Source organism: Salvelinus namaycush, chromosome 37 (assembly GCF_016432855.1).
Source record: "Salvelinus namaycush isolate Seneca chromosome 37, SaNama_1.0, whole genome shotgun sequence".
Taxonomy (NCBI): Eukaryota; Metazoa; Chordata; class Actinopteri; order Salmoniformes; family Salmonidae; genus Salvelinus; species Salvelinus namaycush.
The window spans coordinates 19,443,848-19,471,634 of record NC_052343.1 but is presented as its reverse complement, the minus strand read 5'-3'; the positions used below and the strand labels follow the sequence as shown (position 1 = coordinate 19,471,634).

Below are 27,787 nucleotides of genomic sequence, written 5' to 3'. Positions count from 1 at the left end.
TGTTTCAGGAAGTTAACAAAGTGCACATATTTCATCCACCCAGAGGGATTTGCCCCCCTTTGCTGCCAGATGGCCCGTTGATCAGGAATTGATCGAAGAAGTTGACACGGGGAATATAAAATATGGAGGTATACTATTCCCTGTGGCTGAGACAGCACAGGCCAGTGTGACGAGGGTTCCCCTTTCAGAGAAGGTCAGTGACCCTACTTGTTTGAATCCACGTCTGCCCACCACTCTGTAAGGTTTATGTACAGTGGTCACCCCAGTTTCATCGACATTCAAGGTTTCCTGGTCCAAATTGATATCTCTGTAGCACTTCTGCACATTGTCGAAGAAAGCATGAACATTTCATCTGTTGAAGCTACTTGCCCTGGCAAGGCTAGTTGCCTCCGGCTTTCTTAGCGACAGCGTTGGGTGCCGCGTTAAGAAGCCTGTAAACCACTCCGAGCTAGCCTTTTTCTGCCCACATTGGCACGAACTTCAGCTGGTGTGCCACAGCAAACTGATAGGCAAGTGTCACGCCCTGACCTTAGTTATCTATGTTTTCTTTATTATTTTGGTTAGGTCAGGGTGTGACGAGGGTGGGTATGCTTGTTTTGTATTGTCTAGGGTTTTTTGTATGTCTAGGGGTGTTGGTAAGTCTAGGCAAATGTATGTCTATGGTGGCCTGAATTGGTTCCCAATCAGAGGCAGCTGTTTATCATTGTCTCTGATAGGGGATCATATTTAGGTTGCCATTTTCCCTTTTGGTTTTATGGTTTCTTATTCTATGTTTAGTTGCCTGTCTGCACTAGCCATATTAGCTTCACAGTTCATTTTGTTATTTTGTTCGTTTTGTTCAGTGTTCATTCTTTAAATAAAGAAGAATGTACGCTTATCACGCTGCGCCTTGGTCTCCTCCTTACGACGGCCGTGACAGCAAGTCTTCTGACCTCCCTTGGCGACAGACCAAAATAAATGTCAACTGACCTAGTAATATACTGAACAAGCTGCATCTCCAAATCAGGTGAAAAAACCTGCCGTTGCTTTGTATAGCCAACTGTTGTTGGCATGGCTGTCTGACTTTCAACTTCTTCTCTGGTAACCTTTTGACAATTCAGAGTATGGTAATTTATGTCAAAATCCTTCGCTGTACTCCTGATTGATTTGTTCTGCAACTTCACCAGCCTCACTGCCATTAACATAATGCCAGGTGGTGTGCAGCCATTCTCAGTCTTTATTTTATCATTTCTAACCATCTTTCTTTCCTTCCTTCCTTCACTTCTTTCCTTCAAAAACACACTTCCTCATTGAAATTACATATTCATTACAGGCGTATTACGCCCACCTCCCTGTCTACTATCCTTGTTGCCACAATGCAATTCATAACACCACACTAAATTCATGACACTGTATGAAGTAGTGCGTGTGTGTGTGGATATACTGTCTCATACAGTAGGCATGTAGTGTGTTAGTAGACACACACACACACACACCAGAGCCTGTCTTGTGTAGTCCAGGGATATGTCTGCTGCTCTAAACTATACGTGTATATATAATCATTCATTTACAGTAACATTTAATCCTATTATCAGAGCTGATTACACAATATCACAATGTTTTTTGAGCATGTTCTATGTGTCTATGTATACTGGGGCAAGTTGTCACATGTGAAGACTTGCCACTAGGTCATTGAGACAACTTGCCCCAAACTGTGTGCTAATGTTGGCTAAATCTTAAGGTTCAACATAGGACTACAGCTAAAGTATCAAAAGGCACGTTATTGTCTCTTCTACTCAGTGCAAAATTATAATTTTGAACATTCATACCTAACAAAGTTTTATTGCATAAAATGTAAAGTGCCAATTTTTTACTTTTGAAGGGGAAAAATAAGAAACTTGTGCTCACCTCAGAGTGACCTTGACCACATGTAAACAGGAAGTTGACCATAGAACATGTAGTCACACAAAGTAGCTATTTGAGATAGCGCCTCTAGTGTTGGAATTATGAACAGTTTGACAACTTACCCATGTGACAACTTACCTTGCTCGCCCCTATTCACCTGGGATTTGAACTCACAACCTGGTTCACAGCATTCCAATCTTCCTGCTACTCCACCATGTCTGTGTCATTAACGGATGCGCTTGTATCTATGGGGATAACGGCTTTTGTTCATTCCAAGATCCTAAAGATAGATTAAAACTATCTGACTCATCATTTTTCTTTTATCTACAATTTAGGTCTGCCGTTAGGGCTCATGATGTTCCTTGGCAGTCAGCTTTGATGCTACATCCTATGCATAAGATTTTAAAATTAAGATCGAAACAAAGGGTTTCCAAAATGTGTCTTATTTACTATCAACTTCTTATAAACCTCTTCCTCTCTATACTCTATGGAAGAGAGACCTTCCAGGTTTGGATCAATGTTTTAGTTGGGACCGCGTGTGGTCTACTATTCAACAATCGTCTGGGAATCCTGATCACCAACGGATCCATTATAATTTTGTACACAGCATTTATCAAACTCCTTGTAAACTGTGTCATATGCTTTCTGTACATTGTGCCATCTTAATGAACCTGGTGCCTTTATACACATGTTTTGGGATTGCTCTTTGGTATCTATATTCTGGGATTAAGTAGCTTTGAATTTATCCACTCTGTTGTGAGAAAATATTCCTGCATCTCCTTTTGTTTTACTTTTAAATTATGTATCCGTTTTTCATTTATCTCTATGTCAGAAGTGCATTCTTCTCGCTGGCCTAACGGCTGCAAAATAAATTATTCCTGTATGATGGAAGCCTCCACACTCACTTTCTATCCGTCAATCGATCCTCACTTTTTTGTATGTAATTTATATGGAGCATTCTACTTCTCACATTAATGGAGCTAAAGAAGAGACTTTGAACCAATGGCTTCTTGCCGGTAAAAAAACTTTGATGGGTTGCTCTGGATTTTATTTTGTATTTTGAACCGTTTATGTTTATTTAATTTGATCCCTTAGGTCCTCGGGTGGGTTGGGATGTAGGTCCTCGGGTGGGTTGGGATGTAGGTCCTCGGGTGGGTTGGATTGGGATGTAGGGGGGAGTACTTCATTTTCTGTGTATGTTTTCATGTTTTCTGATAGTTATTATTACTAAATAAACATTTGATCACAAAAACACGTATTTTCACCTGTATTGCTACACTTTGCGCTTCAAAGTAAATCTCAGCTCTGTTAAAAGTATACTCAATAAAAATGATACATTTAATTTATCATAGTGATTAAGGAGTAACAAAACATTGTTTTTACCTTTATTTATCTAGGCAAGAACAAATTCTTACTTACAAAAACGGCCTACACCGGCCAAACACGGGACAATTTGGGACACCCAATCATGCCTGGTTGTGAAATAGCCTGGATTCGAACCAGGGTGTCTATAGTGACACCTCTAGCACTGAGATGCAGTGCCGTAGACCGCTTCGCCACTCAGGAGCCATAAGCACCAGCAACATTAGACAACTATACAGAAAAATCTAAAATTGCTTAAATAAGTTAATCAAATCAATCAGATTAATTGACACAGACATGGTGGCATATCAGAATATCATGAACCAAGAGGTTGTGAGTTCAAATCCCAGGTGAGGACATGTTGGATAATAATTACTGTATAAATGAACATACACAGTGTGATCATATATGGCAATGTGTATCAAATATGCAAGTTAAAAACATTGTATGGTAACAGTGCTGTGTGTGTAACTACACTGAACAAAAATATATATGCAACAATTTCAAAGATTCTACTCAGTTACAGTTCATATAAGGAAATCAGTCAATTGAAATGAATTCATTAGGCCCTAAACCATTGATTTCACTGGAAATACAGACCTACATCTGATCACAGATACCTTTAAAAAATCAGAAAATCAGCCCGTATCTGGTGTGACCACCATTTTGGCCGGTGTAGGCTGTCATTGTAAATAAGAATGTGTTCTTAACTGGCTTGCCTAGTTAAATAAAGGTAAAAAAACTAAACATCTATGGACTGACCAATGGTATACACCAATGGGCGTTTTCTAATATCAAGGAACGCCCACATTAAGAAACTCCCCGAATTGCGGTCTGCAATCACTTCATATTGCACTTCTCCGCTGATTCGAGAAAATTGTAACGTGCGTGTGCTGTGCGTGATTACGTACAATAAACGTAGTCATCACGTTGACAGGCTAAATACACTAGACTTACTACGTTGCTTTTTGTGAAGGAGGAAAACAGACGGGTGAGTTTAACTTAACATTTCTCGCTATGCAGCTAATTTAGATAAATGTGTATGATTTAAGGTCAATGTAATATTTAACAATACAAGAGGCGCACAATGACCGACAAATCTAACATGCGAAATTACAGTCTCGGCTAAGAGAGACGTGACTAGCTCTGGCTTTCTTTCTCGACTGAGACGGCAAGCTAACGTTAGCTAGCTAACTAGCTACGTTGTCAGTCCTAGATACAACATGTATCATTGTTTTGATTCCTCCTGAGGGTGGGTAACGTTAGTTCAAATTAAACTTAACAGACTAGCTAACGTTAGTTTGTCGCCTTTTCAATGCGAATAACAACACCGTCACCGAAAATATCAAAATATTGTGGCCGTAACTCGCTACGTTAACGTTATGTAAAAAGAGAATGCTGTCGAGTTTGCTAGCTCGGAGATTAGCCAACGTTAGTTAGCTAACGTTACATGGCTAACGATGGTTTACCCTCGAAGGGGGGGGGGGGGAACTGATGTTCGCTAACGTTAGTCCTACCAAAAACTAAGACAGCTATCACGACATTTTTTCCATGGCGCAAATTTTAACGAAGCAGACTCAACTCTTTGGTCCATTTAATATCCTGCTGTATGTAAAATAGTTAGCTATAGCTTGGAAAATAAAATATTACACTGGGTAATAAGTGACACTGGATGACAACATAATGTTTTGTTTTTAACATTAAGGCTGTACTCCAAAATAAGTGAAATCTGCTTAATGTTTTGTTTCCTTGCCGCGATACAGGTCCTGTCAGTTAACTAGCTCACATACTGACCACACTGCTCACGTCTCTTGCGTGAGCGTTGCAAAATAAATTCAGACATGCATGTTAGTAAGGGCCTCCTGAGTGGCGCAGTGGTCTAAAGCAGTGTTAGCTGTGCCACTAGAGATTCTGGGTTTAAGTCCAGGCGCTGTCGCAGCCGGCCGCAACCGGAGACCCATGGGGTGGTGAACAATTTGCCCAGCGTCCTGGTTAGGGGAGGGTTTGCCGGCAGGGATGTCCTTGTCCCATTGCACACTAGTGACTCTTGTGGTGAGCTGGGTGCAGTGCACGCTGACATGGTCGCCAGGTGTACAGTGTTTCAACGAATCAGTGCGGCTTGGTTGGGTTGTGTTTCGGAGGATGCACGGCTCTCGACCTTCACCTCTCCCGAGTTCGTACGGTAGTTGCAGCGACGAGACTGTAACTACCAATTGGCTACCACGAAATTGGGAAGGAAAAAGGGCAACAAAATCATCTGTTATTAAAGCATTGCATCCACACTGCTTGCACAGGTCAACGAGCGTCTGCGTAGCCAGGCGCTAAAATAGAACTTACATGCTGACCAGACCGGTCGCGTACGTGAGCTTTGCAAAATACATGTACACGTTATTCAATCATTGCACCCACACTGCTCGCGTGCACCTGCGTGGCCAGGCGCTAAAATAGAATAATTGGTCCTATTTGGGTGAATTGAAGATGAACTTAGGTCCAAACTCCAGTCGGTTGCAGTAATACACCTCAAGTTGGTTGCCAACTGCCATATAAAGTCCAAAATATGTCATTGTTAACTAGCTAGTGTATCGGGACCCTGTTCCGGTCATTTCATGAATTAGTTGAAAATAGTCAAGTATAAATAGTCTTTGTTTTCGGATAATTAAATCGACTGCTGATATTGTCATTCCCGTATTGTTTACTTTCCCGGAATCGTAAGTTAATCTATCGATTAAAAAAAGTCTGTGCTATAACCTTTGTTTCCTTTTGGCAGTGAGACATTTGAACAACCACCAATAAGCCTAATGCTACAGTGGCAACATTAGCAGATATTACAGTAAGTAGCTACTACAGAATCTCTGCCTGTCCTGTGTGTAGCTAAATAAACTGCTTTAACTTGTTCAGTGTATTGGATGATTTAATTTGACAACTATGATGCTAGTAGTTCACATTAACATCCTTTTCTGTGTCCATAATGGTCTCTTTGCCCCACTCCCCCGCCCAAAGTACTTCCTAAGGATGGCTAGCTGCGGTGAGGTTGACCACTCTGTGAGCTCGCTCCCATCCAGTAAGAAGGGGAGTGGTGACTCTGCCTGCTCTGGTTCCGGTGGCTCATCACCTGCCCTTCCTGTCCCAGAATGTGCCATTTGCCTGCAGAGCTGTGTCCACCCTGTCCAGCTACCCTGCCGCCATGTCTTCTGCTTCCTGTGTGTGAAAGGGGCGTCCTGGCAGAGCAAGCGCTGTGCTCTCTGTAGACAGGAGGTTCCCGAGGACTTCCTGGAGCACCCCACTCTGCTGTCCCCCGACGAGCTTAAGACCGGAGGGCGGGGTGCCACAGGGGACAATGCCTGGTACTATGAGGGGAGGAACGGCTGGTGGCAGTATGACGAGAGGACCAGCCGTGAGCTGGAGGATGCTTTCTCCAAGGGCAAGAAGACAGCCGAGATGCTGATAGCTGGGTTCCTGTACGTAGCCGACCTGGAGAACATGGTGCAGTACCGGCGCAATGAGCACGGCCGCCGCCGCAAGATAAAACGGGACGTTGTGGACATCCCCAAGAAAGGGGTGGCGGGCCTCCGTCTGGACACCGAGGGCGGCACGCAGGGGTCCGCTGCGTCAGGGAGAGGGAACTCTGCAGACGGGGCTGATACTTCAGCAGCCGCAGTGCAGCAGGCTGCAGCAGCTCCAGCTGCCTCCACAGTCCTGTCTGCTCCTGCCAGGCCTCCCACCTCTCTGGGGGGGCAGGCTGGCAGCCCGACCAGCCCCTCCCTGGAGGACACCCTGGCCCTGCTCCACATCAGCCCCACAGATGCGCCGGAGAGGGCGGAGGTCGGGGAGGGGGAAGAGGAGGCCACTGCCACACCCTCCATGTCATCTGGTCCTAACACTTCTGTGGATGGTTCTGGGGACTGGAGTGACGATGAGGGGGATGGGGAGGCAGTGGAGCCCCAGGAGCAGAGACTGCGTTTGGGGGAGAGCCCAGAGGACAGGTCCCCCCCTGGGGCTGAGGCCTCCAGCACCAGTAGTGTGAGGTCGCGAAGGCCTGACGGCCAGTGTACTGAAGTGTGAGCTCAACTCATCCTGAACCTCTTTACTGTAGCTAACATTCTCAGTTAATATAGGACTCTGAAACCGATTCAAACCAACCCCTGCATACAACTGTCTCAAGGCAAGGAGATACTCCCATTTATATTAGACTTTAAAGATGAAAATTACCCCCCTGAAAATTAGTGATAGTCTAAATTTACTGGTGAGCCTTGGGAGCAAAGTCTTTCCCCATACAACTTGTTAATTGAGTGTTGAGTTGTTTCGTGTAAGTTGTTTGAACGTCCCCGTGCCTCCAGACAGTGTGTGATGCAGCCGTGTTGAAAGATGGAGACTTTTTATTTTAAGAGACATGGGGTGGCAGGTAGCCTAGTGGTTAGAGCATTGGACCAGTAACCGGAAGGTTGCAAGGATCGAATCCCCGTACTGACAAGGTAAAAATCTGTCGTTCTGCCCCTGAACAAGGCAGTTAACCCATTGTTCCTAGGCAGTCATTGAAAATAAGAATTTGTTAACTGACTTGCCTAGTTAAATAAAGGTAAATTTAAAAATGGGGTAGCGGCCTTTTACCAGCTAGTCAACAGTTGTTTTGATCGGATCAGTGGTTGTTTTCCTCTCTGCAGCAGCTTGGTGTGTTGCGCTCTAGGCTGCTCCAAAGTGATTAACACCTAGCTCCATGACCTCTCTGATCAAAGTCAGACAACATTTTAATTTAAGTTGCTGATTATTCATCTGAAATGCTAGTCTGTTTCATAACGTGTGCATATGTTTTAAGAGAGGGGTTGGTTTCTTGAACACTACTGGTGAGGAGGAGGGCTGGTGTTTTAGTTTTTTGTTTAACTGTTTTTATTTTATTTTTTCTCTGGTTGTAAATTCTATTGTCTGATTACTATGACGAGAAGATCAATTGTTGCTAAGTGGCTTGCTGGCTGTCTCCAGCAACACCACTTGAAGTTTTAAATGTTATTGTGTTTATATTTCTTACCAGCCCAGCTTACTGTCATTGTCATCTGTTCAGCTCAATTTTACTGTCATTAAGATAACCTTTGGTTTGTAATCTTTTGTTACATGGTTTGTAATTTTAAATAAAATGTGTGTATTCATCAACCCAAAAGGTTGAGATGAAGTATAGTTTTTGTTGAAAGCAAAAGACAAGCTGGGGCCTGTTGCACAAAAGTAGAATTAAGACATCCGGGATAAATGACTCAGCTGAGCTCAATGAAGCCAAAACATGTGCGTCCAGGCTTAATTGGTTGCACAAAGACCAAGCCAGGATGAGCAGACACGGATTCATTAAGCCAGGTGAAACCAATCCTGGATAGGTGCGCGCTCACGGCTCACTCAAATAGACCCCGCCACAGATCACAGATTAACTGATTTACCATGGCAACTAGAGCCGCGTACTTTTCCCCGTCGGAAGCACAAATCCTCATGGAGGCATACGAGGAGGTAAAAGATATAATTAAGAAGAAAGGCAACACCGCCACAGTGATAAAGCAAAGAGAAAAAGCGTGGCAAAGTATTGCAGACCGCCTGAATGCGTAAGTAGTGCACAATTACACACTCACCGCTCCGCTGAAACATCACAATTACAATTCAAATATTTAATTCACATCTCCAAAAATGCAGTTGTACTGTAATTATGAAACGGTTAAATTTTTAATTGAAATGCACTGCAGATATGAGTGAAATTGTGTAAAGTAACTCCATCACACTGTATAAAGCTATGATAAATTTTTTGATATTTTTACTGAAAACAAGACAAAAATACCAAGTAATTTTTTGCAGTGTGACTCCATTAAATGTGTGTGTGTGTGTGTGTGTGTGTAGATTAAACATGAACGGGCCAAAACGGACATGGCAGCAGGTCAAAATCAAATACAAGAACATTCTGCAGAATGGTATGGTCCCTGACTAATATTTAACAAAGCACAAGCATATATTGTACCCAGAAGGTGCCTGCTCACACATTGTCTGTACTGTTTTAGCAGTGAAAAAGAATACCCACAGACAAGGCACGGGTGGTGGGTCACCAAAGGCTGACCTTACCCCAGCAGAGGACATGGCCTTGGAGCTAAATAAAGGCAGGCCCGTCTTAGAGGGGATCCCTGGGGGGAAAGAGACGAGCATAGGTTCCTCCCAAGATGCCACCCGCTTCATTCAAGGTATGTCCTTCCATCTCTACATGGGATACAACCACATTCATATTGAATCAATTTGGACTGTCTGACTTTGGTTTACCTATTGCCTTGCAGTGTCTGGCAGCACTGTGTTCCTGTTAGAGCCACCAGCACAAGCACCAGACGATGCTGATCCAGTGAGTACTCCATCAAAGGCATACTGTAGGCCTGGCATGTCTTGTCTACTAGCTTCAATATGAATCCGATTAAATGTGATAGGGTGAAGGCCCCAGTGCAGCAGCAACAGCACATGATGGAGACGATGATGAGGAGGAGACCATCTCTCTGGATTCCAGAAGGCATGAGGTATCATGTTAAGACTGTGAAAGTACTATTTACTCTACAATGGTGAGGAGTCCTCATCAAAATCAAAAAATCTAATTTCTTTTACAGGACCCAGATGCTATACAGTGGGAAAACCAGCCTGGCAACATAGTGCGTATTAATAAAAGGACACCACATCCTGCCAAATTCCAGCTGCGCTAATTGTATTGTGTTCACAGAGCTCACAAGCTATCAGAAAGTTGTATGGCAACCACCTCCGGCGCCAAATAGAACTGGCAGACATAGACATTCAGTACAAGAAGAAAAAGATGGAAAATCTTGCACTGGAGTCCGAAATAAAAAAGAGGACAATTAGGAAACTGGACCTTGAAATAAAAAAACTTGAGAGGGAGGTGAGATATGCCTTCAATGTACACTGTATGCTAACTGTAACACAAATGTATTAATCATTATTTTTCTTTCCTCCCCCAGCTCCAAGAAGATGACACAGCTCAAAATAAAAATTAGGTATATTCTCGTAAAGTCAAGTGAGCCATGACATATGAGCTCTTATTGTGAGCACACAGGACGGTGGCATCTTTCTAAGGTTTTTTTTATTTTCCCAGCAATCAGTACAACCAAGTCATCGTTATAAGGCATCGCCCTCTTTTGCCCACCCCCCCAGCACCAGGTGTGGCCACTAGCCTATATGAAGGCCCAAAATTGTGTGTTCCTTTCTGCTCTGACAATGGCATGCCCATTCGTGCGAGATGTGGTGGATGAAGAAGCACTTGTGCTGAGGAGAGCCTTCAGGCGAGAAAGGGTCTTCAGGGACCGGTTGGACCCACTGGCCTTCCCTGATGACCATCTATATGAAAGATACAGGTTTTCTGCAGATGGCATCAGGTATCTATGCAGACTACTGGGTCCCAGGATTAAGCACCGCACTGCACGGAGCCATGCACTGAGTGTGGAGCAAATGGTTTGTGTGGCCTTGCGCTTTTTTGCTAGTGGAGCCTTCCTGTACTCAGTGGGGGATGCAGAACAGCTGAACAAGGCCACAATTTGCCGCACAATAAGGAGTGTGTGTCTGGCTATCAAAGCATTAGCAGATGTCTTCATCTCCTTCCCTGGCCACAGAAGACTCTGTGACATCAAAGAGGAGTTCTATAGGATTGCAGGTAAGAGGATCTACAAATTACAGGACAACTGTTAACACATAGTAGGATACTCATTACTTTGTGTGACAGGTTTCCCCAATGTCATTGGTGCAGTGGACTGCACACACATAAGGATAAAAGCCCCCTCAGGTGCCCATGAGGCCGATTTTGTGAATAGGAAATCCTTTCACAGCATTAATGTTCAGGTGAACATAACTTTTTGATATTGTCCATTGACGAACACTCTGCATTGCCAGTGATGTGCATTGATTGGTGTAATATTCCTCATCTTATGATTTCAGATGGTCTGCAATGCTGACTGTGTGATCAGCAATGTTGTGGCAAAATGGCCTGGCTCAGTCCATGACTCCAGAATCTTTCGGGCCTCTGAAATCTATCAGTGCCTATCACAAGGTAAGCCACACAACCCCTATTTATAACCATCATGGCTGTGTCAAGAATATCACTGTGTTTATGAGGTAGTAATGATGAGATTTTGTGTTGACAGGTGAATTCTCTGGTGTGTTGCTGGGAGACAGGGGGTATGGCTGCCAGCCTTTTCTCCTGACACCTTTCACAGACCCCCAGGAAGCACAGCAGGCCTACAACCATGCCCATGCCAGGACCAGGGCCAGAGTTGAAATGACCTTTGGCCTCCTGAAGGCACGCTTTCACTGCCTTCACAAATTAAGGGTCAGCCCTGTTAGGGCATGTGATATTACTGTGGCTTGTGCTGTCCTCCACAATGTGGCCTGCCTGAGGAAGGAGAGGGCCCCCAGAGTGCCACCAGCCATGGACTGGGACAATCCGGCAATCTTCCCTGATGACGACAGTGGTCGGCTGCTGAGGGACCAATATGTGTTGAATTATTTTAGTTAGTATGTGTGCTTTCAATTTTGGTTAAATATGTCCTGCGGTGGCAGAGGAATTTGGGTTTTTTTGGGTTCGTTTTTTGACGAATTTGGCCTCTTATGATGTTTGTGCGGTATACTGTGTGTAATACAAGGCTGCAGGGAGGCTACTGCATCCATTCATTTGTCTGTTCAGTTGATGTGTATGGATTTGTCCTGCATTTATTTTAGTGTGCAGACATGCAGGGTGTGTTATATACAGACCTTTGAATGTGTATGTATCATTTTGTATAATATGCTTGGATTCTGTGCTTTCCATCTTGTAGAGTCACTGTGACTTCAGTTTCGAAAGGAGCTGATGGTTTACCTGCTTTGTTTTGTCCTTATTCAATAAAGGAACATAATGTTACACATTGTGTTTTTATATTCATATGGAATGTGTATTTGTTTATATGACAGAGTACTAGGGCCACACTGAAGAAAAAGGATAAAGTCATAAATTTATGAGGCTGGTTCTTTCTGCAGAAAAGCTACATATTGTTTTTACAGTTTTGATACTTATGACAATGTGATACTTAATATTCTGGCACATCAGCATGTCTTTGTTTATGAAACCATACTGAAGTACAATTTCACGAAATGCCCCACATCTGTCATTTTAACAACTGTCCTCCTTTAAAACAACTGGTTACAATATTATGACTTGTGTTTTTTTCCCCTCTGTGGCCCTAATATTCTATCATTTTATATATAGCCTTATAGTCTATGGGAAACTGTAAATTATCTAATGATAGCAACATCATCTAAAAATCATTTTTTATCCAAAATCATTGAAATTAATGATCACAAACGTTTAAATAATGACAGTGGGTCTAGTTATATGTGATAACAATGTATAGTGAGCAGTGAAATAACTATTGGTTTCCATTTGTGGTGACTGCTGACTGACATTAGGGATGAGATTAAATAGATCCTGGAATTTAGCCTGGTCTGGAGCAGGCTAGCTCCACAGAATAAATCTCCATGGTAATTTATACCATAACATATCCTCCTGCCCCCTATCCATCTTTAGTGCAACCGGATTACGGATCAATTGAGCCAGGATCACCAAGATATCCTGGCTTAATCCCTTATCCTAGTTTTGTGCAACAGGCCCCTGGTCACATACCAACACAACTAGCGACATGCAAGAAATAAGCTCTCTTGTATCAAATCTGGTCACAATGCATTTTTTTCCTGATATTTCTCATGTGACAACTCTACATTATATATACAAGTATGTGGACACTCCTTTTAAAATTAGTGGATTTTGCTATTTCAGCCACACCCGTTGCTGACAGGTGTCTAAAATCGAACACACAGCCATATGTTCTCCATAGACCAACATTGTCATTAAAATTGCCTTACTGAAGAGCTAAGTGACTTTCAATGTGGGACCGTCATAGGATGCCACCTTTCCAACAAGTCAGTTGGTCAAATGTCTACCCGGCTAGAGCAGCCTTGGTGTGCTGTCAATGTGAAATGGAAACGTATAGGAGCAACAACGGCTCAGCCACGAAGTGGTAGGCCACACAAGCTCACGAAACGGGACTGCCGAAGTGTGAAAAAATCTGTCCTAGGTTGCAACACTCACTAACGAGTTCCAAACTACCTCTGGAAGTAATGTCAGCACTAACTGTTGGGAGCTTCATTAAATGGGTTTCTATGGCTGAGCAGCGACACAGAAGCCTACTTCCTGTTTCAGTATGACAAAGCAAAGTCCATACAGAAATGGTTTGTCGAGATCGGTGTGAAAGAACTTGACTGGCCTGCACAGAGCCCTGACCTCAACTCCATCAAACACCTGTGGGAGGAATTGGAACGCTGACTGTGAGCCAGGGCTATTTGCCCAACCTCATTAATGCTCTTGTGGCTGAATGGAAGCAAGTCCTGCAGCAATGTTCTGACATCTAGTGGAAAACCTCCCCAGAAGAGTGTGTAGGCTATTATAGCAGCAAAGGGGGGACCAACTCCATATTAATGCCCATGATTCTGGAATGAGATATTTGACGAGCAGGTCCCACATACTTTTGGAACATGTAGTGTACCTCACCACTTGCTAATACCATGCACCTGCTGCTCCTGCCCTGCACAGGTCCACTCGGTGCAGTGTAGCGTACCTACTTCAACAGGTTCCAGCCCGCTCTGAATTCATCTCACACCCTGGTTTGATATTCTGATCACGTATCTGTAAGCAACACCAAAGCCTGGTGTTTGGCCAGGAAACACATGACCTTTGTAAAGGGATGGGAGAGGAAGACAAAAGGGGTTGCATCCAAAAGGGCACCCTGTTCCCTATTTAGTGCACAACCCTTGACCAGGGCCCACTATGTAGGGAATAGGGTGCCATTTGGGACGTACCCCTAGCGGTGTGTTATCCAGGGACCAGAGACCTGACAGCTGGGTTCACACCATAGTGAAGCTTGATCTATCAGGGAGGGAAAAGGAGCGGCTGACTAACCTAGATTTATGCAGCAGGATAAACAATGTTTCATTAGATTATTCAGGATTCACATGCATTGGAAATTGTAGCAGTAAGACCACTATGTGTGTTTCTGTTTTATACAAAAACCTTGTCGGGTTCAATCCAAATCTAACAGATGATCGGATCTTTGAAAACATTGTGACATATTTTGGTGTTCCACAAAGTACAATACAAAAGATCAACAGGGATTTTATTCACATCAACAGCAATAGAAAGCATTTTGCTTGAAATACAAAGTGATTTTACTTTGATTTGTCATTATAAAATGTTGTACTGTATCTTATATGAGTTATATTTGGATCTATAAATTGCAGTTATCTGCCAAATAACATTTTACTTTTAAAAAGAAGCACATTTTGATACCTGAATGTAGCAAAGATATACAGTATTTTTGGCTTCACTCCAGTCCACAGCCCCATGCATAAATGCATAGTTTTGTTCAGAATATAAATAGCAGTTACAGTAGAAAATATACCATATTATGTTTCAGTGTAGCATGTTGAAATAGCTTAAAGTTATCCCTTGAAGTTTAGTAATGCTCTTGCACCGCAGGCCAGTTGAGAAGAATCCGTTGAGGACGAACAGATGAAAACAATGTCTTTGTCCTTCATTCGTGTCCAAGCTGATTCTCAAGGGTCTCCATCCTTTTTGACACAACATCAAGTATTTACACATTAAGGAAGTTATTGATTTTAAACTAAACATATGTTCAAACGTAATGGGTGCATCCTAAATGGCAGCCTATTTCCTTTATAGTGAACTACGTTTGACCAGGGCTGATAGGACTCTGGTCAAAAGTAGCACACCATACAGGTTACCATTTGTAAAGCATGCAATGTCATGGCAATATTAAAGCTCTTATCTAAAGTATGCACACCACCACAGAGCTGTAAAGGATATTATTCTGGGTCAGTCTCCTAAGCTGTTCGTTGACCTGCCTCTGGAAGAGCATCACGTTCTCACACTTACACATATCTTGAGGGGAGGGTTTCTCTGTTCACAGACAGACACAGTATGGATTGTCTTTTAGGAACAGAATGACACAGATCAAGTGCAATACAATTATTCATTCCCAGAGCCTCACAATATACTGTACAATGATAGGCTCCAATGGTATGGTTTCTGTTGTACTTCATAAAATCACCTGCAGGTGGCAGAGATGTACAGCATTTTCCCCCTGAACATAAAGTACTTACCGGCTCCTCAATAAATATTTCCTGAAATGCAGTGCATGAGAGAAAATCGATCTAACACACATTTTAAACTGGGTGGTTCGAGCCCTGAATGTTGATTGGCTGACAGCTGTGGTATATCAGAGGTATACCACGGGTACAACAAAAAATGTGTATGTAATCCTCTAATTACATTGGTAACCAGTTTATAATAGCAATAAGGCACCTCGGGGGTTTGTGGTATATGGCCGATATACCACGGCTAAGTGCTGTTCTTATGCACGACGCAATGTGGAGTGCATAAGAACCGCCCTTAACCGTGGTATATTGGCCATATACCACACCCCCCAGGCCTTATTTCTTAAGTATAAAACATGATATGGAAGTCTATAAGCATTACCTTCATAAACAATCTGATTAGTTCTAAGACGTTAGATGGGTTTTGGGGCATTTTTGATTCAGTATTTGTATTTATAGAATTCATAATTTATTCAAGATGAGAGGATTTGTGCACTGTGCAGGAAAGTGTGAGGAATAATTAATAATGTGTAGCTGTGATGGATCTTTAATAAGAAAGTTATTTTAGAGTGTGTTTAATTAATTGGGTACTTTTACATATCCGTGACTTCAATTTGTCTGTAATTTCTGCCATGTTGCTAAAATCTTCAGCATAGTACAAATGCTTATCATCTGTCTCGGAAGCAATTTCCCTGAGCTCCTCTTCGATGGCTTTACCAACACCAAGTGCATATATCGTGATACCTGGGGGCGGAGAAGCAGGTCAAAGGTCAGAAGGAAGTGGATGAATGACTCTAAGAGAAGATGGTACTCTATTAAAGGCTGTTTAAATGGCTCTGCAATCAGATCAAGTTCAGCAAACACAACGTAAAGAAACCGTACCAGCATCCTTTGCCTTAGTGGCCCATTTCGACACATCATCCTGGGATCGTCCGTCGGTGAACACGATGCTGACCCGTGGCATGTCGGGCCTGGCCCCCTCCTTGGCAGAGAAGCTGTACTCAAACATGTGATGCAGGGCAGCGCCCGTCATGGATCCTCTGCCCATGTACTGCATCCGTGACACGGCCCTGTTGATGTCCCAGCCTGAGGTATACTGACCCAGGGTGAACTCTGTGCGGACCTTAGTGGAGTACTGCAGCAGCCCCACGTGGGTGCCCGTGCCGGACACGTCCAGAGAGTCCACGATGCTGTTCACAAACTGCTTGGCAAGGTCAAAGTTGGCCGGTCCCAGGCTCTTAGAGCCATCAATTACAAATACCAGATCCATCACTCCATCTGAACACTCTGCCTCTGCCGTAGTAGAGACAAATAGTGCTGAGTCGTCACGACGCCCCAAATCAACTATACTATGGCAAGACAGCAGCAGAAAGTACTAGCCTACATTACTTAAACAATGTTGCTGATAGGCTACTAACTGGCTCATTTTACAATAATGGACCAACATTATGAAGACCTGAGTGGGGGGACATATTATTATTTTTATCCAGTCGGATAAACACTCCAAACAGCCTACCTGACCGCTTGGAGGCGTCCACATGGTCCTAAAGCACACCTTTGCATCGTTTTGTATCACATTCCAATGATAAAACTGGGGGGGACAAAAATGCAATTTCAGAATGTGGGGGGGACAAGTCCCCCCGTCCCCAGTGAAAGTTGCACCCCTGGTGCAGGTCATATTGAAATAGTAATAAGGATCATTCTCATTAATAATGGAAATGTGTGTTCTCTACTCTACTCCAGGCTTCATGGTACCAAATACATAGTCATTTTAATGCAACATTGGGTAATAATGTGCATGAATATCCATCTATCTACCTATCGAGGACTACTCTTACTTCCTTCATGACATGTGCCTGTCACTGTCAAACAGTATAGAATATTCCTCTTAATCCAGGAAAAGAACACCCTGGACTAGAGGGAGCATCAGGACTAACCATGACCTCATAATCACAACTCACAAATTATGTAACATATAAATACCAGGATGGAAAAACACTCAGTCACAGTCAGACCCATTATAAAAGAGGCAGTTAGGTGTATATTTGAAAGCAGTCCAACTTCCCTCAGTCACATAAGCATTAATACGAAACATTCATTCTAACATATCAATTCAAAGGGATGTGAATCCGTTGGGCCAAAACAGCATGATGCATAGAGAAGATCCTCTTATTACTGTGCAATGTCCAAAAGATCTGTTACCGCACAGCTGACAGTAAGACATGGAAGCATGCCATGGACTTACTCTTGCAGGTTCTGTTATTAGGTCTGAGTTTGTAGCCTTCTCGACATCTACACACAAATGAATCTTCAGTGTTCACACAGTCATGCTCACACCCATGGTTACCAAGGGAACATGGATCAAGCTCTGCAGTAAGTAAAAGTGATCAGACCCAGTTGTTGAGGTCAATAAGCAAGACCTGCTAGTATGTTGAAATCTAAGTAAAATGTTGAAAACAAATGATATTTATGCGTATTAGGTGAGACTGAGATACAGAAAAACAGAAAAATGAATCTTCAGTGTTCACACACTCATGTGGTCACCAAGAGCACAGTGGTCAATCTCTGAGAGGTGTTAGTCACATCGGATACAGAGATAGAAACAAGGCAGGAGAGAGAAAGGGACAATGCATACTAATATTCTTTCAGGGAATTAACACTTCTACACTGTTATATAGAAATATAACAGTGACTCACATATTCACTACATTCAACAAATAAATACATTACAAATGTTTTCCTCAACACTGCCCACACAGTGAACACAGCACCCTATTGCTGAGTCCTCCAGGGACTGATATTTTTAATTAACAGTTTCTGATTGCTTTATTTGTTAGATTAAATATATTTTAAACGATTTTTAGAGGTGTACTGGCACTTCCATCTCAGGAGGGGGAGGTTGAGTACAGTGTTGTTAATAGCACAGTAACACAGTTCATATAACCAGAGGAGTGATGAACTTACTACTGCAGGTCTTGCCATCGCGGTTGAGAACATAGCCCCTCGTGCATCAACAGATGTAGGACTCAGGAGAGCTGACACAGTCATGCTGACAGCCATGGTTCCCCAGGTCACAGTAATCTATTCCTGACGGGAAAAGGTAGAGACACACATAGATGGGCTTGAATTCATACATTATTCTCAGGATGTCAACAAGAGAATAGGTGCCTTTAATTTGAAATGTTCTTTATTTCCTGTAATACCAGTTGTTTCTGCCTATTTTTTTTAAGCACTTACAGATTATGATTAACACACAGGGCTCTGAAATCAATATCCAAAATGTGTTAGGATTGTAATACACTCGAGAGGTGTGCTTTCTGAAGTGAATTGAAATGTTTATTGTGCAATTTGCATCGGAACATACACTCTTAGAAAAAAGGTGCTATCTAGAACCAAAAAGGTTTGTTCGGCTGTCCCCATAGGAGAACCCTTTTGGTTCCATGTAGAACCCTTTCTACAGATCAAACCAGATGGATTCCTGGCTGTCTGTTATGATCTCTTAGTATTCTGACACCCTGGACACACTCCCCCATATGTCAGCAGCCAGTGAGATGATTCAAAAAGCACACTTCCTCTTGGAGATCTCCCCCATGCTACTCTGGAGTCTGAAGTTCCACTAGAGAACTAGGGGCATGTCCAAATGTGGGTGGACTTGGACCTCCGTCTGGCAACAAGATAGACCAAATACTGTATTAGAGTTGGACTGATCTGGGACATTCATCCCTTCAACTGCTTAAAGAACTGATTGTGCACACTACAATTGTCAAGCATAGTTGCATCACTGAGCCAGTCCATGGATTGAAATGTAACCCAAAACAAAGTATTTGTTGTTTTCAGTATAATAGACCATCAGATTTGAGCAATGAAAGGACATGGAAATCTGGAATTCAGGTTAACCTTCACAAGCAGATAAATTACTTGTTTTCAGGGTAAATTCATTATTTTTGTTCTATGTTAACTTTAGTCATAACCACAAAAAAGAAAGATAGAAAGAACGAACGAACGAAAGAAGAAAAACTAAGAATCTCACTTCGGCACGTCCTCTCGTCCTCGTTGAGTTCATACCCAAGCCGGCAGCGACACTCGTAGCCGAGTACCCCTGGCACGTTGGAGCAGATATGGGCACAGCCATGGTCCACCACATCACACGGGTCTTCCGCTACAGAACCAGGAGGACCACAACATAGGCAAAGACAGGATTGAATACTACTGCTGTAGCTAACCCTAACCCTAAACCTTCCCCTATGCTTCTGCTGCTGTTCACTCACCGGCAGGTCTTGCCATCGGAGTTAAGGGTGTAACCCCTTCTGCACCGGCACATGTAGGAGGCTGGGGTGCTCTGAGGCTGAGGTGATCACACTGATGGTCCGTCACAGAGCACAGGTCTGTACCTAATACATACACACATACATACAAATAATACATCCTTACAATCTCCATCAATATAATGATTAAAGCACATGAGTGTATTAACAGATGAACAGAGAGAAAACACCTCCACACAGATTGGACAGGAAGACAGAGGTGAGGGTCTCTATCTGGCTGAAGTTGGCCACCAGGTACACATACTCCGAGTGGGACTCACTCCTGATGGCCCGCAGCGTGTTCATATCCACCCTTCCCACTCCGATGGCGAAGATCTGGATGCCCGCCTGCCGGGCCTGTGCCGCCACCTCCTCCACCGTGTCCTGGGGGCGCCCGTCCGTTACGATCATGGCGATGCGGGGGATGTGCATGTCGGCGGGCCGGGCGCCCTCTGGCTCGGTGAAGGCCGTCTCCATGGTGTACTGGATAGCCAGGTCATGGTCATGGTGCCGGTGGCCAGGTGGTCCATGGCCTTCACCGCCCGCTCCACATCTGCCTTGAATACAACAGTTCTGTGTTTGTTAATGTGGGTGGGTTAGTTTATTGGGGATTCTTGTTACAGACTGTTTCTGTGTAACTGTACTAGGAAAACCAAATAAACATATTGTAAAAATAATACAGTAGAGAGAGAGAGAGAGAGAGAGAGAGAGAGAGAGAGAGAGAGAGAGAGAGAGAGAGAGAGAGAGAGAGAGAGAGAGAGAGAGAGAGAGGTGCAATGCAATGTCGATAATATTTCCCATCTTGTTTTGTTTTGTCTTTCATACCATGATATTGTTGTTGTAGTTGTTGTTAATGGTAATCCCATGTCCACTACTACTATTATTATTACTATTATTATTGCTGTTGGTCCCACAATTTATTTATATATAAATATATATATTTTATATATATAAATAAATACAATTTTCAATGTTCTATATGTAGACTTTGACAATGTAAGTAATAATGAATTTGCCATGTCAATAAAGTCTCTCAGAGAGAGAGACACAGAGAGAGAGAGAGACACAGAGAGACACAGAGAGAGAGAGAGACACAGAGAGACACAGAGAGACACAGAGAGAGAGAGAGACAAAGAACTCGTTCCCCAGGCTACCCTTGCTGCGATAGATGTTATGGGTTAACTTGTTCCCTTGGGCCTAGACTACCTTGCTGCTGTAGGTGTTGAGGGAGAACTCGTTCTGCACCATGCTGCCGTACTGCAGCAGCCCGACGCGCGTCGCCTCCGGCCCCACGTCCAGGAAGGCCAGGAGGTTGGTGATGAAGATCTTGACCTTCTCGTAGTCGCTGGGACGCACGCTGCGGGAGCTGTCGATGATGAACACAAAATCCAGGGGCTTCCCTTTACACAGGCTCTCTGGGGAAAGACACAGGCATTACTGGAGGTACAGTAGGCCAGGCATACTATATGTGATAGTTACACAGGCTCTCTGGGGAAAGACACAGGCATTACTGGAGGTACAGTAGGCCAGGCATACTATATGTGATAGTTACACAGGCTCTCTGGGGAAAGACACAGGCATTACTGGAGGTACAGTAGGCCAGGCATACTATATGTGATAGTTACACAGGCTCTCTGGGGAAAGACACAGGCATTACTGGAGGTACAGTAGGCCAGGCATACTATATGTTATAGTTACACAGGCTCTCTGGGGGAGAACACAAAGAAAGCCTTAATGGAAGTATTGTACTGTATATAGGCTTACTGTAACTCTAATATAGTATTTACAGGGGCTCTCTGAGGAACATACTTCTGACTGGAAGTAGTCTTACTATACTGTATATAACGGATATTTACATGGGCTCTCTGTATGAAGAAACCAGAAGTCGGGTCTTATTTAAAGTACTATAGTACATAATTCTGACACTATCTGGTTGATTCTTTCTTTTTTAATTTGGACAATAACTATTACTTTGTGTACTCAGTCAGTCAGTCTGAGAGCAGAGGAAAGATTCTGAGTTTTCTAGTCTCCAGTAATAATCTGTAGGTCAGTCAACACTAAACTAAGCCTGGGAAAAGACAAGAAGAAAAACTTCTACATGCTCCATATATTCCCCTAGAGAGGACCAGTTTCCCTGGTCAGACATTGATTTTACTTGATCTTTACTGTGAGGGGAAATACAGACCTATTATGAATATACATACTGTACATGTGCACACACATATGGTCTGTATATTCCATCATATTGTACTGTATGTCCCATTATATTGTACTGTATGTCCCATTATATGCACCGTATATTCCATTATATTGTACTGTATGTCCCATTATATTCCATGCATTCCACTATCTTCCATTGTATTTGTATTTATTACTCTTCCTCGGGTCCAAAAACATTACGGCAGTTATATACAATAAAAAATATTACATGACATTACATAACTCTTTACCCAATACATTTAGTGTGTTCCCTCAGGCCACTAGTCCACTATCACATATTTACAATACAACATCCATGTGTATGTGTGTGTAGAGTGCATGTCTTATCATGTACATGTACATGTGTGTCTGTGCCTGTGTGTGTGTCTCTTCACAGTGTATTTTTATCTGTTTTTTAAATCTGATTCTACTGCTTGCAGCAGTTAATTGATGTGGAATAGAGTCCCATGTAATCATGGCTCTATGTAGTATTGTACGCCTCCCATAGTCTGTTCTGGACTTGGGGATTGTGAAGGGACCTCTGGTGGCATGTCTTGTGGGGTATGCATGGGTGTCCAAGCTGTGTGCTAGTAGTTTAAACAGACAGCTCGGTACATTCAGCATGTCAACACTTCTTACAAAAACAAGTAGTGATGAAGTCAATCTCTCTTCCGCTTTGAGCCATGAGAGATTTACATGCATATTATTAATGTTAGCATTTACAGGCCAGCCGTGCTGCCCTGTTCTGAGACAATTGTAATTTTCCGAGGTCCCTCTTTGTGGCGCCTGACCACACAACTGAACAGTAGTCCAGGTGTGACAAAACTAGAACCTGTAGGACCTGCATTGTTGATAGTGTTGATTGTGACACAAACCACAGTATTTAGCTAGCACCACATTTCCTTTAGTACCAGTAATCTCTGCTGGTCTTACCCACTGAGTTGGACTGGACGGCCGAGTCATTGCGTCCTCTGGACAGGACGGATGGTCTGGGACGGCGTCTGTCTCTGTGGTCCACTCGGACTGCATCGCAGCAGAGCAGGCAAAGAGCCCGAGGGCCAGGGACCTCATCCTTGACCAGGGGGATCCACAGACGGATGGATGGACAGACAGCAGCTGGTAAAACAATTGCAGAGACAACCAACTCAACCTCCAGTCCTGAGGATGAGTGCACATCAACAAACACAAACACTGCCAGTCACTGACAGGGAGACTGGGGATGGGATGTCAGTCAGACTCTAGAGGAATTATAAATAGGAAGCACTTTCACCTCCTGCCTGCCTGAAACCACAGCTCCAGATTTCACCTCATTAACCCAGAATGGTTTCCATGTCATAGCCGCACAGTACGATTAGGGTTGTGTCCCAAATGGCACATATTGCCTATAATGGTCAAAAGTAGTACACTTTATAGGGAAAAGGGTGCCAATTAAGATGGAATTACAGCTACAATGTATACAACACATTCCAGACCTGAGCTACCAGTGAGGGAGTTCCACAATCTAATACAAAAACATACACCAGTTCCCTTCAGTTTATGAACTGAAATGTAACATTGGCTGCTCCTGGGTGTCTTCCCACAGAGTTATTAATACATGGAACTAAACTCCACTCTGAGTTAAGATGTTTAGGTGCTCCAGGTGGTTTGCAGTGATTTAAAGCGGTCTATAATACACAGCAGACTGTTCCTCTGTTATCCCTCCCATAGACCCCTACATACACCCTGCTGCTACACTCAACACACAGCTGTTGACTGTACGGGCCATTCTTTAAGACATACCATGGCTTTAAAAGAAATAGCCATTCCAGAACACATATGTTCTATTTAACTAGGCAAGTCAGTTAAGAACAAATTTTTAGTTACAATGACGGCCTACACCGGACGACGCTGGGCCAATTGTGCGCCGCCCTACTTGAGTCCCAATCACGGCTGGTTGTGATACAGCCTGGATTTGAACCAGGGTGTCTGTAGTGACACCTCAAGCACTGAGAGGCAGTGCCTTAGACCACTTCACCACTCTGGAGCCTGAGTGATGAGCTGATTACACTGAGTTGTTCCTTAGTCTGTTCACAGGTCTGAGATGTAAAGGAGTACCAGACATGTTTATGATGACTGTTAGTGACCTGAAGCAAGCAGGGTCACACACTCATGGAACATCAATTCCTGTACAACTACCACAGCTGCACAAGCATTTGGTAAGTGAAAAACCAGCGAAAACAAGAGACACAATGCCAGCACATGCCAGAGATCGATACAACAGTTGTTGCTATTACTCATTCAGTCTGTAATTGAAAATGAAGGAGATGGACCATATATAAGTGGAGTCCTAAAAAAACATAATTACAAACGACAATATTTTTTAACCTTTTGTCATGGCCATATTGTATCTTGTCATCTAATGTTGAATCTCAATCAAACAGTCTGTGGAATCTGAATCATGTTTACTATATGTTTACTTCTATTTTTTTTTTAAATGTCATCTTCAAGCTCAGATTCTGTGTGGTAAACACTACATCTGTCATGGGTTTTCATGCTGCAGTGTGACAACACTACCTATTGAAAATAACATAAAAATATCAAAGTCTCCTTACCTTAATATCAAAATAAAGTTTTGTGAAAATATCTGTCAGTTATCTAAATTAAAGTGTTTTTAAAAAATAAGTAAAGCAGGAAATCCACCTTGGTGAGTCAAGCTGGTGACTGTTGTAGTTGTGCAGTCAGTCAGAGAATATGCAGATGTCCTTTAGTTCTCTCTCTCTATATGCACGTGCAGCAGACTAGCTCCCTCTCCTCTGGGACTGACTGTTTCTGTATTTACTCTTAGCTGCCTTACCTCAGTCTGGCTCTAACCTGGGGAGGAAAGCCTCCTATTGGAGCCATTATGTGGAGAAAAAAATTGGTGTATGAATCAAATCTTCATGTTTTCATACAGCAGGTTATCAGTTTAAACTATCATTTCAGTATGTGACTCACAATCAAGACATCTTCAACTGAGCCGACCAAGCATTTTGGTAACCATAAATATGATCTTTGATCAGAAATAGTGATCGATATTCAAACAGATATCCCATCTATTGTTCTTACAACTGACAAATATCATTGTGAAAAGGTGATAAGTGTGTCTACAACTCAACTGTATTGTACATTTCTCAAAGTAAATTTATTTATTTTACCTTTATTTAACTAGGCAAGTCAGTTAAGAACAAATTCTTACTTTCAATGACGGCCTAGGAACAGTGGGTTAACTGCCTGTTCAGGGGCAGAACAACAGATTTGTACCTTGTCAGCTCGGGGATTTGAACTTGTAACCTTGTACCTTTCGGTTACAAGTCCAACGCTCTAACCGCTACCCTGCCGCCCCAAATGACAAGCATATTGGTTTTGCCAAATGGTCAGATAGTTCAACTATTGTACTGTGGTCCTGGTCCAATGGCGGTCCAAGCTACAGTGTAAGGAGGTTACTGTACCTGGAAGGCATCTGGATGAACTCTCCACAATGAACAGAAGGAAACAGTAAGGCAGCAGTTTATGGAAAAGGGTCTGAAGCAGTGCTTTCAGTGCTCTTAACGTCAATCATCCTGAAAACAGGCTACCTGTCTTACAATGACAACGTTATGGCCCTAACAGCTCTTAAAGTCAATGGCCAAATAGTTTCCAAGTTTCCTAGAGAATTTCCATTACTCAGGTTTATGAGGTAAGGATGACAGAATTAGTGCCAGTCGAAGAAAAAACGAGGCCTTTTAGTCCTTGACTTTTCCCTTTGGTTTTCATCTCATAGGCCTACCAATCAGTGATGTAATGTAACACAATAATACAATACTGGATTTGTCTCAAACCCCTTTTGAAAAACAGAACCGTAGCCCCTGCCTTAGAAGTGATAAAGTGTACAACATAGTAAAATGAGATGCACAGTAAATACAACACACAGCATACTTATGAATCCAAAATAAAAACACAAGACCTGTCCATCAATGAAATGTGTTTTTAATAGACAAATAAATATAACTTCTGTGTCTTTTTATGCTGCTGCAGCAGCAGATGGTTAAATGTGACTGAGTCCTCAGAGGACATCCCCCGTTTGGGGAACAGCTTGACATTAACTGCATCTGGCAGAGCAGACTGGTCTGCTTACATTGGCTTAATTAAAAAAACAAGACCACCACTTTTTCCTTTATTGGAAACAACACAGATATAAGATCAAATGTACAAGTCATAAAACTCAACCTTAAAAATAAAGAAATGTCAACTCAACACAGTCCTGTTGTAATAATTCAGGATAATGACAGTTTTCTATACACACAACTATAACGTACCCAGTAACTTGGTGATATGACTTCTGCTCTTCGATCATCTCAGTTAGATTACAGGCAGGTGCTTTGAATCTTTGTAATCCTTCCGTGCATAGCAACACTTCATACATATCTCAGTGCACCCTATCAGAAAGGAAGTTGTTTGTAAAGGCCATCCAACAACGAACAGTGATCATGGGCAAACAAATAAATATTTTGAGTCGAGGATACAATCCTCATTTGCCTGTTTCCAGATCTGTATGTGCTTTAGCCAACTCCTCTGACTGCAATCTGACAATGCACATACAGCTCTGGGACCAGCCTAAATCATGGGCAGTAATTATATATTTTTTTTTGGGGGGGGGGGGGGGGTTGCAGTGCCTGATTTGATTTGTGTAGGTCTCTCACAAGTACTTGCTTCATATCAAATCAAACATTATTTGCCACATGCGCCGAATACAACAAGTGTAGACTTTACCGTGAAATGCTTACTTACAAGCCCTAAGCAACAGTGCAGTTCATGAAGAAGTAAATATTTACCAAGTAGGCTAAAATAAAAAGTAATAATAAAAAGTAACACAATAAGAATAACAATAACGAGGCTATATACAGGGGCACTGGTACCAAGTCAGTGTGCAGAAGTTCAGGCTAATTGAGGTAATCTGTACATGTAGGTGGAGGCGAAGTGACTATGCATAGGTAACAAACAAACAGCGAGTAGCAGCAGTGTACAGTGGGGGGGGGTCAATGTAAATTGTCCAGTGGCAATTTTTATGAATTGTTCAGCAGTCTAATGGCTTGGGGGTAGAAGCTGTTGAGGAGGCTTTTGGTCCTAGACTTGGCGCTCCGGTATCACTTGCCGTGCGGAAGCAGAGAAAACAGTCTATAACTTGGGTGACTGGAGTCTGACAATTTTAATGGGCTTTCCTCTGACACCGCCTATTATATAGGTCCTGAATGGCAGGAAGCTTGGCCCCAGTGATGTACCGGGCCGTTCGCACTACCCTCTGTAGTGCCTTACGGCCAGATGCCGAGCAGTTGCCATACCAGGCGGTGATGCAACCGGTCAGAATGCTCTCGATGGTGCAGCTGTAGAACCTTTTGAGGATCTGGGGGCCTATGCCAAATCTTTTCAGTCTCCTGAGGGGGAAAAGGTTTTGTCGTGCCCTCTTCACAACTGTCTTGGTGTGTTTGGACCATGATAGTTCGTTGGTGATGTGGACACCAAGGAACTTGAAACTCTTGACCCGCTCCACTACAGCCCCGTCGATGTTAATGGGGACCTGTTCGGCCAGCCTTTTGCTGTAGTCCACGATCAGCTCCTTTGTCTTTCTCACATTGAGGGAGAGGTTGTTGTCCTGGCACCACACTGCCAGTTCTCTGACCTCCTCCCTATAGGCCATCTCATCGTTGTCGGTGATCAGGCCTTCCACTGTTGTGTCGTCAGCAAACTTAATGATGGTGTTGGAGTTGTGTTTGGCCACGCAGTCGTGGGTGAACAGGAAATACAGGAGGGGACTAAGTACACACCCCTGAGGATGT

At 43.1% G+C, this 27,787-nt stretch overlaps 1 protein-coding gene and 1 pseudogene across 1 annotated transcript; one reads left to right on the top strand and one right to left on the bottom strand.

Moving 5' to 3' along the window:
* The first annotated feature begins 4,129 nt into the window (after nucleotides 1-4,129).
* Nucleotides 4,130-8,398, top strand: LOC120031151 (E3 ubiquitin-protein ligase rnf146). The gene is made up of 3 exons (XM_038976747.1): nucleotides 4,130-4,237; nucleotides 6,014-6,076; nucleotides 6,247-8,398. The coding sequence occupies exon 3, from the start codon at nucleotides 6,259-6,261 to the stop codon at nucleotides 7,306-7,308; it is 1,050 nt and encodes a 349-aa protein (XP_038832675.1). The 5' UTR covers nucleotides 4,130-4,237; nucleotides 6,014-6,076; nucleotides 6,247-6,258; the 3' UTR covers nucleotides 7,309-8,398.
* Nucleotides 8,399-15,125: 6,727 nt separating this feature from the next.
* On the bottom strand, nucleotides 15,126-23,853 carry LOC120031674 (annotated as a pseudogene).
* Between the last annotated feature and the right edge of the window lie 3,934 nt (nucleotides 23,854-27,787).

What these genes read in the sequence shown, in the direction of transcription:
- LOC120031151 (XM_038976747.1), top strand. Translation starts at nt 6,259, where the DNA reads ATGGCTAGCTGCGGTGAGGTTGACCACTCTGTGAGCTCGCTCCCATCC.